The sequence below is a fragment of the Acanthaster planci genome, linkage group LG05 (genome assembly GCF_054643075.1).
Source record: "Acanthaster planci isolate LZ-2023a linkage group LG05, COTS_SCS, whole genome shotgun sequence".
NCBI lineage: Eukaryota > Metazoa > Echinodermata > Asteroidea > Valvatida > Acanthasteridae > Acanthaster > Acanthaster planci.
This window is the reverse complement of record NC_141781.1, coordinates 19,452,337-19,465,962: the sequence shown is the minus strand read 5'-3', so window position 1 is coordinate 19,465,962 and position 13,626 is coordinate 19,452,337. Positions and strand designations below refer to the sequence as shown.

The following is a 13,626-nucleotide window of genomic DNA, read 5'->3' as shown; positions in this document are numbered from 1 at the left end:
ATGTCGTATTCCCCTTATTTGTATTGGTTAAACCCGCCGACGCGTTCATTTGGTAAACATAATGAGGTTTTTTAATGATGTGTTCAGAAAATAGGCGTGTCCAATGTGTTTGCAAGTGTATCGAAGTTTGTAAAAAAGAAAGGGCTTGCAGGGTTTGTGTGAAAATTTTCCGCTGAAGATTTCAACTCTAGGTGTTGAATCGCCTTAGCTACATACATAATTATAACGTCGTCTGCTTAGCTGCACAGCACTTTTTGTGGTGACTGAATTACGAGGGAAAGGTGTTGCAAAATGCAACAGTATAGTGACAATAAATATTTTAGGAAAAAAAGGCCTTCCATCAATCATACAACTATAGTCCGTGTTTGACATTGTCAATTTTGGCCAAAGTTCTGTTCCTGCTCTATCTTCAGACCACTTTTATGAAAACCCCCACGTGACGATTATCAGGTCATGTAGTGTACATACATTGCCAATAGTCTATAGATGTAGCAGCCTAGGATCCAGTCGGGTTTTTCAGTTTGATCTCTCTTTCGAGGAATAATCTCTGTTGTCAAATTAACGTTCTTCTTGTCAGATCGTATCCTTATAAACTTTGTACGTGAAAAAATGGAATTGAATTTGACTTGGCTGTGGCTCCTTTTTAGTGCAATGCGCACACTTCTAGCGTTTACAATTCTGCTTCTAGTTCTTCGATGGTTTCTACGTCGGCCGAGGAACCTCCCACCCGGCCCCTGGGAATTCCCACTCCTGGGGTCTCTCCCAGCCATCGTCTGGGGGCTGAGGAAAGGTTTACAGCCCCATCATGTTTTGGGGAGGTACGCTGAAAGCTACGGTCCGGTGTTCCGCGTCACCATATTAAACAAAACTGCGGTCATCCTGGACGATTTCGAGTCAACAAAAGCGGCTTTCCGGCACCCTGAGTTGAACGACAGGCCCGTGAATATGGGAGGCGGTAAGCTGTGTTTTTTTCCTCATCCAATCAGCACTCTATTTGGCAGTTTGAGGGAATTATGCAACGGGACGATATTACAGGAAATGTTGAGGGGTAGATTCCGCACCGGCCCTTCCAGAGTGTAAAGCCTTTGTGTGAAGAGTTCGATGGTTGAACTTCACTGCAAGTTAAAATTGGGCATTTAGTGCTATTGGTTCGGCTGGCCCATCCCTGGCTTGGATGACTTATGCTTCTCATGATTTACGGGGGGGGGGGCATCCGAACCAATGGGTTTCAGTTCATATTTGTGCAGCATAATTCAAATTAATTTGTAACAGTCGCCCTGAAGGTGGTGAATTTGTCTCCATAAGTGGCGATTAAGAAAGCTTATTCGTTTGCAAACACATTTTATTTAGTAGTCCTCTAGTTCAATGCTGATGACACAGGCAACACTGGCCAAGAAAACTTGCAACCTGGAATGAGATGGGCCTCTCAAGACGCACTTTTAGATTAACATAGTCGTCTAATGGAACAGTAATTGATCAGCAATTATTGCAGCGTCGGCGCTGGGTGACCAGTGGGGGCGCTAGCTCGGATCCACGGTAGAGCCACAGACGGGTAAACGCATAGACCGCCAGGTACAATTCAAAACTACGGGGGTTTTTCGTGATCTGCGCGGTGCCCTACTAAAATCAAAACAATTGGAAAATTCACCAATTGTTATAGGGAATTTACGCACAGTTGAAGAATTCCAGACATGAAATTCTATGAAGTCACTTTTCGATTGTTAAAAAAATCTTCTAGGCCTATTTACAATCTGGTCCGTAGGGATTCAAAATAATGTGGTGACAAGATTTGAAAAAAAGAGATAGGACCCTAGCAATGTCGACGAGCAAAAAGGTGAACTAATTTTGGAGGCACATGTAAACAAATACAGGCAATGTAAGTGCGTTGCGCGCAATGCGCACTGAACGCGCTGCCATCCATGGTATCGCCCGTTGGGTGCGTTCGATTAGCTTACACGTGTAAGTCAAGCTTACACGAGAGCGTTCGTTTAGCCATCACGTGATCTTCATGCCTGCTCTGGTGTGAGCCACCACTACCCCAGCTGGCGAACGGTGCTGTGGAGGCTGCTCGAGTGTAATGACGTCACGGATGGACTGTTAGTGGTGGACATGATGGAACGTGGCGGAGACTTGACCTTTTTCCCAAAATGCCCTGGCGAATACATTGCAGCGTTTGATTCGCCTCATTTCGAGGCTTCCCTTGCGTGTACTTTTCAAAATCATGGTTATACGCGCAAGACTGCTGATGGTCTATTATGTCTGTGCAGTAGCAAACTCGTTCCCACCATACCTTGCGCGATCTAAGTCCCGGTATTCTACAAATTAAATATCCTACATATTTTGGTCATTAAATTAGGAAGATTTTCAAGGCGTTTACACGCGACGCAGGCTTATGCGTACGTGACGTGCGGGAGAATGGGTGAGCTCGAGCGTGTAGGATTTTGCGATTTCACTTAAGGTTCATCCCGAATAGCCAGTCAGCATCATTTTCGACTTCTACACGACCAGGGGCTAGTGAAGGAACGCGCACGCAGCCCATGGAGTCGAGGTTGTTCGTTGTTGTGTTTTAATGACGCTTTCAGCTTTTCAGGATAGTGCGCCAAGGAGTCCACGCTGGTGCGGTAGAGGCACAGATATATAAACACATAGACCACCAGTCTTGCGTTTGTGTGCGTGGGGAAGCAATGGGTGGAACGATGGGTGGCAGCGCTTTCAGTGGGTGCGTTCGATTAGCTTCCCTGAATACACCAGTGTTACACCAAGGGAAGCCTCGAAATGAGGGTAATCGAACGCTGCAGTGTACTCGCCAGGGCATTCTGGGAAAAAGGTCCAAACTCCCTGCCACGTTCTATAATGTACACGTCCATGCACGAACGGTCCATGCGTGACGTCATTACACTCGGGCAGCCTCCAGAGACCCGCTCGCCAGCCGGGGTAGTAGTGGCTGACACCAGGGCAGGCACGAGGATCACGTGATGGCTAAATCGAACGCACCCAATGTGAATTGCACGTGACGCACTGGGAATACAATGTAGGCCTACCTGTTTACGTGTGCTCTAAAAAGATGAAGAGCTATCTCTTCATGTCAAATGTTGCAACTGCACTGTTTCGAATCTGCATGGACCAGATTAGGTAAACAGAGGATATTTTTCACAATCGGAACATGGCTTCATGGCATTTTATGGCTGGAATTCTTCAAGTGTGTGTAAATTTCCTATACCGAGGGGTGACGTGAATTTGCCCACACTTTTGGATTTAGTCAGGTGCCGTTTCGGCTACGGTACCCCGCCGTTGTTTTGAATAGGAGCTGTCAGTCTATGGGTTAATATGTCCTTGGGTAGAGCCGTGTGGTGGGTCCCTACCGGTCAGCCTGAGAGACCCGTTGCCGCGGCGCCGGAGCAGTAACATTTTTAGAAGCACATAGTTTTGGAGTGGTTTTTCGTCTGGGGCGAAGGCTATAAGTCTACGGAAATAAAACGACCGAGAGCCAAAGAAACCTACGAAGAAGGTCTCATTGCGTCTTAATTATCAGCGTGGACAGACCCAAAAGAAGCGGTCAACGTTACAATAATTATAAACTTTGTAAAAATGATAATCATCTTTCCCGGCTTTAAGTATTTAAAAATGTACGCGTTGATTTAAAAGTGAGTAAATTACGGGTTATTTATAATAAAATGTATGTATCTCAAAAGAAAAATTAAAGATCACAATTGCATTTAAATATAATCGCATTTGAAATCGGAGAAAAAACAGGCATATAAATATTTTACAAGAATGCAGTTGAATAAATTCACACAGTGAATAAGCGCAATCTTAGTAGTAAGGTTTAAAGTTTACAAATTAATGGTAGGAGCCATGGATTCAAAACTTTCCATAAACTTATTTGCAAACAATTGAAAAAAATATGGAATACGGTGAGAAAACAGGAATTTCATCGTGGAGTGTTGCTGTTTTCGTTATTTTTCTTTCTGAAAAGCAACAATACATGTTGATAGCACCCTGACGTGTATTACAAAAGACACATTGTACCCAGCTTTTCTCTCAGTATACACCTCAGTTTATTACATACCGCAATCCTCTTCGTCCATAAAATTAATTAAACACCTTTGAATTTGATACATTTAGAGAAAACTGTATCAAATACTTAAATTATTTCTTAGCCAATTAATTGTTACGTAGTAAACAAGTGGGTGTTACCGGATTTCAATAAACTGAATCAATAACACAGTCCCGAGAGAGTAAAAACAGAGCAGTCTTTTACTTAAAAAGATATGCAACTTGAACATTAATCGGTATAATGGACCAAACAAGCTAACAATCTCATATGTGGGCAGAATTTAGGACATTATGCATCAGCAAGATCAGTTTGATTTTAGTTGATCCTCCATCGCTTGAAAGATTAAATCAAAATCAAACAACTTTACTCAAAGTTTGTTTGAAATGAGCAACAATTCCCACAATAACAGATTAACCAATTCAACAAAACCCTATTTGAATTGCTGCTGACACTACCTCATCATGGACGCACTCTTGTAGGCAGTGTTCAGAACATGGCATCATACCTTCCTTAATTATTTGTCTTTGCTGAGTGAATGCGCCTTAGTCTTCAAGTGTTTGTTTCTTAGAATTCTGTGCATAAATTAAAACAAATAATTTCAATGATAAAAAACCGAGGGCAAATAGGCCTACCTAAACTGAATAGTTTCCAATAAAAAAGATCCTACAAATTTAATAATGACGACGTAGGCTCCGAAATTTGTCTATATGCCAAGTTTAATACATGTATGCAAAATCACTTTCACATTGGTCACTGTATGTTGGTTAGGCCTATTGCGATCGGTGTGATTTTTGTTTTAAAAAATCAAACTTACGGGTGAAAGGCATGTCCAGCTGCGAAATTATCAACTGTCAAGACTGAGGGCATCCGACGGCTGTGCAAGTCCGAACAATTTTTCAACAATTTTCCCTTAAAACAGAGAGAGAATCTGGAGCAACAAACTCTTCAGCCAGAATAATTTCCCTTTGCGCAGCATACGTGTCGTGCGCGCGCCGGTCTAGTCTCTGGTGTGACGATAGTAATTCAAACTTTTAAAGGCTGCATCCGACTCTCTTGTCTAGAGCTAGGTCTAGGTCTCCGCTCCATTGGAAATGTGTGGAGACGCGTAGACGATAGACCTAGCCGTAGCGCTGGAAGCCGTTTCGGACAAGGCCTTTCAAACCCTCATCGACGAAACGCGTGCGTGCAAGATGGAGGGCGCTGTGTCCTATCCAGTTTTAATGGTGATCAATGCTTTGAATGTGCGCATTTCGCATTAGTGCCGGGCGCGTGCGCAAGCTCAGTTGAAAAACTTAGCCTGTCTCTACTTTGCCAGTGAGGATGCACTGCAACTGAGGGCAGATAGCCTCTGAACTGACAACACCGCATTTCGTCTAGAGATGTGCTTTCCCCGCGTGCTCAGTGGACTGTGGGCACCCAGTAGCTTCAAGAAATTGCACATGTGAAGAAAGTGTACTTCAGTACTTTTACTGAACTATACAAATCACGTAATAATTATATGTAAATCGTGCAATGCTGCCATGCTGGATTTTGTCTGTAATAATATCAATACATGAAAGATATTGGAAAGACGGGAACCAGTCTCGAGAACTATGGAACGCCACGACGACAGTGTTTAGTGGGGTATCAGTTTCCAGCTGTAATGTGGGTTAGAACCTTTTTTGACGGGAGGCAAATCACGTTTTACATGGCATTGCCGTATTTCATTTCAGTTTCTTCGAGAAAAGGTTGTGATTGAAGATAGAAATCAGAAGCATAACGGGCAAATATGTACCTTCCACAATTATCATAGGCCGATCAGTTTTCTGGGCGGGCTTTTTCTAAAGAAATGATTTTCTATTAAAAAAAAAACAATTATCGTATCAGTTTCCTAGGCGGGCCTTCATCGAAATGGATTTTCTATTCTGACTTTGCAGGAGTATCGGGATCCTCGGGAGAGCCATGGATCCAGTTGCGTCGCTTCAGCCTGAATGTCCTCCGGGGTTTGGGTGTCGGTAAATCGAGCTTCGAAGAGCAGATCGGGACTGAAGGCGAGGAACTGATGAAGGAAATGTCTGTATTCAACGGCAGGGCCTTCAACCCTAAACCTCTGCTCAGCAGCGCCGTGGCCAACGTCATCTGTTCAGTTGTTTTTGGAAAGCGCTACTCTTACGATGATCGAGATTTTATGCAACTTCTGAGTTCACTGAGTAGTGTTATCACATCACTCGGGTCTGGTGGTGTTCTGTATTTATACGAAGGTTTAGCTCGTCTGCCCTATTTAAAGTCAAAATTGGAAAGGCTTCGGGCTGACTTTGCTCAAATCATCCATTTCTTGAGAAGTGTCGTCGACTGCCATCGGGCAAAACTGGACCCTAACAATCTTAACGATTTCATTGACGTTTACCTTGTGGAAATGAAACGAAATACTTCCATGAGCGTTACTGGGGAATCGGGTGGTGAGGCAAAGGCCACAAACTACAGCCACTTTGACGAGGAAAATCTGCTAAACGCTTTGAGAGATCTCTTTGCGGCAGGCGCTGAAACCACGGTCACTACGCTAGAGTGGTGCTTTCTCTACATGGCTATCTACCCGGAGATTCAACTGCGTGTCCAGGCTGAGATTGATGCCGTGGTTGGTCGCAATCGGCTTCCCAGATTGGCTGATAAACCGGGTCTGAATCTCACCCGAGCCGTGATCTGGGAGGTCCAAAGGATGGCCAGTATCGTCCCCTTGGGCTTGCCACACGTCGCCGCTTCCGATACTCAGCTGCAGGGTTTCCTGATCCCAAAAGATACCATTCTGGTTTCCAACATGTGGAGGATTTTCCGAGACCCGAGAATTTGGCCCGAACCGGAGATGTTCAAGCCAGAACGATTTCTGAACGACGAGGGCAAGGCGTTCAAACCAGAAGAGTTTATACCTTTTGGTGTCGGTGAGTGATCATTTTACCGAGTACCAATTGTAGCTATATATTCAGGGAGGTTTAGCGCTTACAAGGATATTCATTACTTACCCGATCATGGTCAACATTTTCTGTTTTAGGATAAGTAGATTATTGAATGTACTGACGCAAGTCTTACCATGACATGCTCTTTAATTCACCTTGCAGGTGTCATAATAAAAACTGTCCGGTGACAAGTAGGGTCCTTCTGTATGCATATTGCCATATCATTAGTCCTGGTAAAATATGACGTCAAATTCATGGCAATAGCTTAAGGTGTCTGCGTAAGCGTGCATCCGCTTGCGTGACTTGCTGTTGAGGCAACAACACACGTAGAACGGAGATTATTTTACCTAAATTTGCTTTCTACAGTTTGTTTGAACGTTTTCTTTTTTATCTGCGCCTACTCTGAGGATTTGTAAAATTATTTGACAAACTTTTATTATGATAGATTATAACGTTTTGTTAATAATTTCAAACCCACATCAGCCATATCTAAGAAATAATGATAAGTGTTTGGATAGTCAGTTTTCTCTGTGAGCATAAGTAGAAATCAGTTGGTGCGGCGCTGGCAAAGGTAACATAATTGGCTTAGTTCCAACTTATTTAATTACATGTACATGTCCTAATCAACAGATGGCCGATCATCTGAAATTTGGGAACGAGGCAACCAGCGTTTTTGCTGAAAAGATCTAAATAGGCCTACGCGTGTACCGTACACGGTATAATGCGCGTGTGCATCGCAGCCGTATTGCGCATGGAAAACAAATCGAATCAATTACCGACTTGGCACCAAGTCTACGTATGAAATGTAGGCTCAAAGTCGGCTCCGGTTTTTGATTATGTTCTGAATTCCCTCGAAATGCAATTTAACGATTTTTTGCCACTGGCTGCAGTTTGAGGGGGGGTCTCGATGTTTGGTGGTTTCAACGTAGTCTTACTCTTTCCTTCAGGTCGCCGTATCTGTCTGGGTGAGCACCTGGCCAAGATGGAACTCTTTATCTTCTTCAGCTATTTCATGCACCGGTTCACCTTCATGAAACCTGCCGATGCACCGCCGCTGACTCTGGAAGGGAAGAACAGTATCACGTTCTCGCCTTTGCCGTTTGAGATTTGTGCCGTGGAACGCGATTGAAGGATTTACAGTGCAAATAATAATAACCCTGAAATACATATAGGACCATGTAAACTAATGGTCCTTCATACTTTCATAGATAAAGCAGCGTTGTGAAATTTTAATACAAAGAAAGTGTTTTTCTTTCGACCAGAATGATGACCATGAAAACTTCCAGTCGCACAGATGACAATATGTTTAAAGCATTCTCTTTGGTAACCGACCATGTGGCGCATTTCAGACTTAATTTCCCTTCACTCGAAAATTGCCAACTGATGCTGACTTTTAGTCATATTATACATGTTTTATATAAATATTATTTAGTGAAAATTTTATCCATATTTCAATCTTTCTAACCAGCAAGTTTATTGTTTTACTCAGCTTCCAACACTTGAAATGAGTGTTTCGTCTTATTTACTTTAATTAAAAGCACATAGCTGCAATCACTATGTTTTAATGCAAACTTTCAAAATGCACGTTTCTCAGCTAAGCTTATATTATTTTCAACTTTCGTTTCACTATTTCAAAGGATATTTCACTTCCGTTTTGCTTTTTATGCTAATGAGATTTCGATATTCATGAGCAAAACTGTGACATTATTTCAGGAAAAAAACTCAATGTTACATTGGTTTGTACACAAAAAAGTGCACGGGTTTCTTGTTCTCGCGCTCGAACGGCGGGAACACGACTCAAGAACACTGTTCTCGGAACAGGATCACACACTACCTCCTCGTCGGGGTTTTACAGGAACACACGGAAAAACTCGTGAGATTTAGATTTTTGAACAGCTTCAAAAAGTAGAGAGATGGCTTCCAAAGCAATAGACAATGGGAAGTTTTTCAAAATTAACATTAATTATTTCCGTAACACAGAAATGAATGTTCCTAATATATAGAAAAGAATTCAGCCCATCCAAACATTAACTCTCGAATACCGTACCCTACATGGACGCTGCATGTTGCATGTTGCTTGTCACTAACTACCAGCGATAACCGGTTCTTTGTTCCCGGCGTTCGAGCGGCCGACCCACGAACAACAAATCGAGCTGTCCGTGAACATACGGGAACAAGGCCCCGAACTCGGCCTATGCTTCACAGCAACAGCGCCCTCCGTTGTCCGGGATAGCGTGGATATTTTTAATAGTTTTAACAAATCTTCCTCTGTGTGCATTTAACCAAAAAGGAATGTGAAAGAGTTTTCATGCATTGAAGAAGAATACGGTTGAAGGAAGAATCATTGCAGCTACACTTTCATGTATTACAATGTAAGCAAAATTAATACTTTAGATTTTCCTCTTATTGAAGAATACAAGTTAATTAAGAGTCATGGTCATCTCAAATTTTGGTGTTGTTCATAACTTTTGTACTCAGATTAGAATGCAATAACTTTGAACAGCACATATCCAATCATAGGTTCCGTACGTAACGCTTGGATGGATTCGGTATCAGCGTGAAAGTGGGAGACTTGGAGACGCATGGTGGCAGCTGAAATCTAGAGAATCAGTGATGGCGGCAGAAAAACCGGTCCTATTTGCGGTTGCGTGCTTCTCAGAGGCCCATGCCTAGAACTGTACGCGCATGCCAACTTTGACGAATCACTGAATCAGAAACAAAAAGGTACAGAACGTACGTGGGGCTCAGACAAGGTTCCACAATCAGTTCAGACGATCACCACGTCACATTCTATGCACAATTCATACCCTGAGCAGGTATATAAGCTGAGGGCACATACATGTTTCGATCGATGATTCAATTGGATTCCACCTTTCGATTTCTCTGTCCGTCATTAAAGTAAAGTTCTTCTCGTGGGTCTTATCCTTTTAATTAAAAAGACAGGTGAAAAACCATGGAATTGAATTTGACTGGAATGTGGCCCACAATGCGCACACTTCTAACGTTTACGATTCTGCTTCTAGTTCTTCGATGGTTCCTCTGCCGCCCGAGGAACCTTACCATGTCCCATTTTCGGTGGTCTGTCGTTTAACTTAGGGTGCTTGAATGCCGCCTTTGTCGACTCGAAATCGCCAAGGATGACAGCAAACTGGTTGATGCGGAACACCGAACCGAAGCGTTCGACGTACCTCCCCAGAACATGATATGGCTGTAAACCTTTCCTCACTGAGCCCCCAGATGATGGCTGGTAGAGACCCTAGGAGTGGGAATTCCCAGGGGCCGGGTGGGAGTCGTTGGGCAGATCCCGCCCCCCGCTCTTATATCAACTTCATATCAACTCAGTGTCATATTGATTTTATTTGCTATTATTATGACTGCTTTCAGTTCTTTACAACGATCATTCAGCTGATAAATTCATCAAATCTTTGTACATTGTGTCTCATGAATGCAGTTGCGGATATTTGTCTACAACTAGGATATTTTCAGGGGCACTGCTAAGAGTGTGTGTGAGTGTGTAAACGCCTTCAATCGTGGACCTATAACAATAGGGGACAATATACTTGTATAATTAAGCTTTTAAAAAGCTCACAAGTAAAATTGAGAGATCACAAGAAAATTACGAATAAATGAAACTAATGATAAATGAAACTTCAAATTGAAAAGTTTTTACTTACTGATTGGCATAATGTATAGGGTGGTCATATTATCCATCAGTTTTGGGGTTACCATTTAAGAGACAGCCTTAACAAAATGCATTGTGTACACTGCCCTCTAGTGTCGTGTCACGTGCCCCCTCGCCTTTGGAATTTACAACGACATAGAGTTTAGGTATTTTGGTCATCTCCTACACCCCAATCGCCGGCAGGAATTTATAACACTTGTAATGATCTACAAACGGGGGACAACGCAACTTGTGAAAATATTTAAAACACTTCACAGACTACACCTAAACGTTTGAGCGTTTAAGTTATTATGAGCACCAAGCATGCGTACTTGTGAAGAGGAGTTGCCCAAAAGTATTCAGCAAATAGATCCAGTTAGCCCCTCTGCGTACTCTCTCGGTGCAAAAGAATATAAAGCTCACTCTTAGCATGAGCTAGTGAATCCCGATAAAACCATTCCAAAAGAGTGAAATTTCTAAGTTCAGACTTTCAAGGAGCCAAATTAGGCCGACAACTCGTAATGTGCCCCCGGAGTGATTTTTAATCTTTCAGAGTGCTTTGGCTTTGCGCGGTAGCCATTTTGCAGGGCAGTTCTTTTGTTCTACGGGAAAACCTACTTTGTGCATACCTTTTGGAGTAACAACACTGGCCTGTAAGATGGAGGCCATGTAAACCCTCTGTGTGGGACTTGTTCTTTTAGAGGTGTTACCTTCCACCTTTAGACAATTATACACATAATACTGGTTGAATTATGGTGGCAAAATCACTGACTCCACCCAAATGCAGACCCAGAACAAAATTGGGAAAGGGAGGATGAATAGTTTAATGATCTGGGCTTCCTAGCGGTGGCCTTTTTAACGGCTGAAGGGCTAAATATTTGGGAGTTTTACGCACTTTGCAGAGGAAGGGAAATTAATTATGATGTTGAAACAAGTGGTCTCCAGTTCCTTCAACAGATACAAGAAGCAAGTATTTTAAAAACCAGAGACCATTGGTTGGGAGCATTATACAGTGCATGCTTAATCTGGTAATATCTCAAATGCATGTCGCACATCAGTTCTAGTTTTACAGTCCAGTAGATTTTTACATTAACTTCGTTTCGAGCTCCACAAAATCTTTCTCAACAAAGTACGTACGGTATAGCTTGTTTTATTGGGACTGAAATATTAACGTGGACGCATTAACGTCACTTTATTCCACTCCGTCATTGTTTTTCCCCCACTAGTAAAGATTTTTTTCAACTAAATGTGAGTGGTACGAAAGCCCTGTAGTGCCATCAATTTTCAAAAAGTGAAGTATATTTTTTGTGGAGCTTATTTTTAAGAGCTTTATTTTTCCAAAGTTCGTTTGTTAGAGACATACGCTCTCCAGTTCGTTTGAAAGAGATTAATATTTAGAAACATTGCTTCCAGTTTTGGTAACTAACACGTTTTACGAGAAATTTTTTTTGTAAGTTTGTTTTTTTATGAATTAATTTTTTCCAAGTTAATTTTCAGCAGATATACATTGTTAGGTTTGCTTTTATTTCTCACAAAACAAACTTCAAAGAAATGTAACTCATAAAGAAACGAACTTTCAAAAATTCTAAAAACGAACTTGGAAATATATACCTTTTAAAAACGAAACTGAAAAAATATACTTCATAAAAAAAAATTGAACAAAATATACTTTTCACTTTTTCTTCCACTCCATGCGTAGTTTCGTACGATGGCATGCATCGTAGTCATGCTTGTCTTCCGGATCAGTGGTTGGAAATATTCTACAAATAGGGTGGAGATGTGTAGGTTCCTTTATTCGTTTAATTCTATCTTCCTCAATATCAAAGTGGATTGAACAGCTAAGAGCAGCAGTTTGCTTCAAAGCGTGGTCTAAATTAGTTTACAGACAGAAATACTACAAGTGTGCATGTACGTATTTAAGATTTCACAAGTGATTTCACCATTTATATAAGAACCCCCTTCAAAATAATCGTACCGTCCGATTCTTCTTAACCTCCATGACCGAGATAGCGTCCCTAGCTCCGATTCGTTACATTGTGTATGTACACACATGCACGAAATACTATTACATACGGTACATTTGTTTATATTGCTGAAGCGGTTGTAAAACTAGTTTGGTTTGGAAACAAATTTTGTGGAACGTGAACTCAACAAAAGACTACATTGTCCACTAAGACAGAGAATCTAAGACGGTGATGATTTGTTCCAAGTAGCCTAATAAAAATGATGATGCTGTGAGAATGCAGTGGCCGACAAAGTAAGTTTATGGGTTTACTTCAATACGAACAGGATGAATAAAGCAGGAACGTGAACATGATGTAGGCTACCTACAGGCCTACATGTACATGTACGTCATGTGCATCATACATGTACCGCGGCGCTACATAAATATGGCTACCTGTCATGCCTGTAAGCTGTACTCCGAGAATTGTGAGGCACACCACCGTAGGCCTACTGCCATTTTACCAAGTAGTAGAGGAGAGAGGATGGACAAGGGACATGCAGTATTGGGCCCCAAGTTTAGTTTGCCAAGTTGAAGCCCGAAAGTAGTTTGTGTCCATAGGTCTGAAAACCGTGTGGCTATGCCATACGGTTTTCAGACCTATGCTCCCATGGCTTTTGAGTCAACTCGTACCTTTGGCGACTCGTACCTTGGATGACTTGTACCTCGGCGGACGACTCATACCTTGGGCAACTCATTACTTAGACAACTCGTAGGCCTACGTCGAGTTAAGACCACCCATACCTTCATGTTCACAATTCGGTTGTAACTTTCTTGCTCTTCCTTTTCACTTGTTTAAGATCAGATTTGACAAACATATCAAGGAAAAAATCTTCATAAATTTCCCTAGAGAGATCTCGAGTGCCAGCATGATTTTCTGCATAGTGCCTGCCGTGGAAATTGAGGCTGTCAGTTTACGTGACGGATTTCGAATAACCGGACTGTTTACCATCCTGACTTCCTTATTAATATTCTT

The 13,626-nt window shown here is 42.1% G+C and overlaps 2 protein-coding genes across 3 annotated transcripts in view; both read left to right on the top strand.

Annotated features, from left to right (window-relative positions):
* The first annotated feature begins 77 nt into the window (after positions 1 to 77).
* Positions 78 to 9,411, top strand: LOC147799196 (cytochrome P450 2J4-like). The gene is made up of 3 exons (XM_087137165.1): positions 78 to 955; positions 5,974 to 6,972; positions 7,935 to 9,411. The coding sequence occupies exons 1-3, from the start codon at positions 610 to 612 to the stop codon at positions 8,114 to 8,116; spliced, it is 1,527 nt and encodes a 508-aa protein (XP_086993291.1). The 5' UTR covers positions 78 to 609; the 3' UTR covers positions 8,117 to 9,411.
* A 3,263-nt stretch (positions 9,412 to 12,674) lies between these two features.
* The window catches only part of LOC110989702 (uncharacterized), a 57,269-nt gene continuing 56,317 nt past the window's right edge, over positions 12,675 to 13,626 (top strand). Inside the window, exon 1 of one of the 2 annotated variants that reach the window (XM_022254277.2) lies at positions 12,675 to 12,905. The gene's annotated coding sequence lies outside the window, so the exon portion shown is untranslated. The remainder of the gene's footprint in view (positions 12,906 to 13,626) is intronic. The other variant, XM_022254278.2, reaches the window with a different exon arrangement.

Excerpts from the sequence above, each read along its gene's own strand:
- LOC147799196 (XM_087137165.1), top strand. The coding sequence starts at position 610 with ATGGAATTGAATTTGACTTGGCTGTGGCTCCTTTTTAGTGCAATGCGC. Across the intron at positions 956-5,973 it reads GCCCGTGAATATGGGAGGCG|GAGTATCGGGATCCTCGGGA; the intron begins GTAAGCTGTGTT and ends CTGACTTTGCAG. Across the intron at positions 6,973-7,934 it reads GTTTATACCTTTTGGTGTCG|GTCGCCGTATCTGTCTGGGT; the intron begins GTGAGTGATCAT and ends TCTTTCCTTCAG.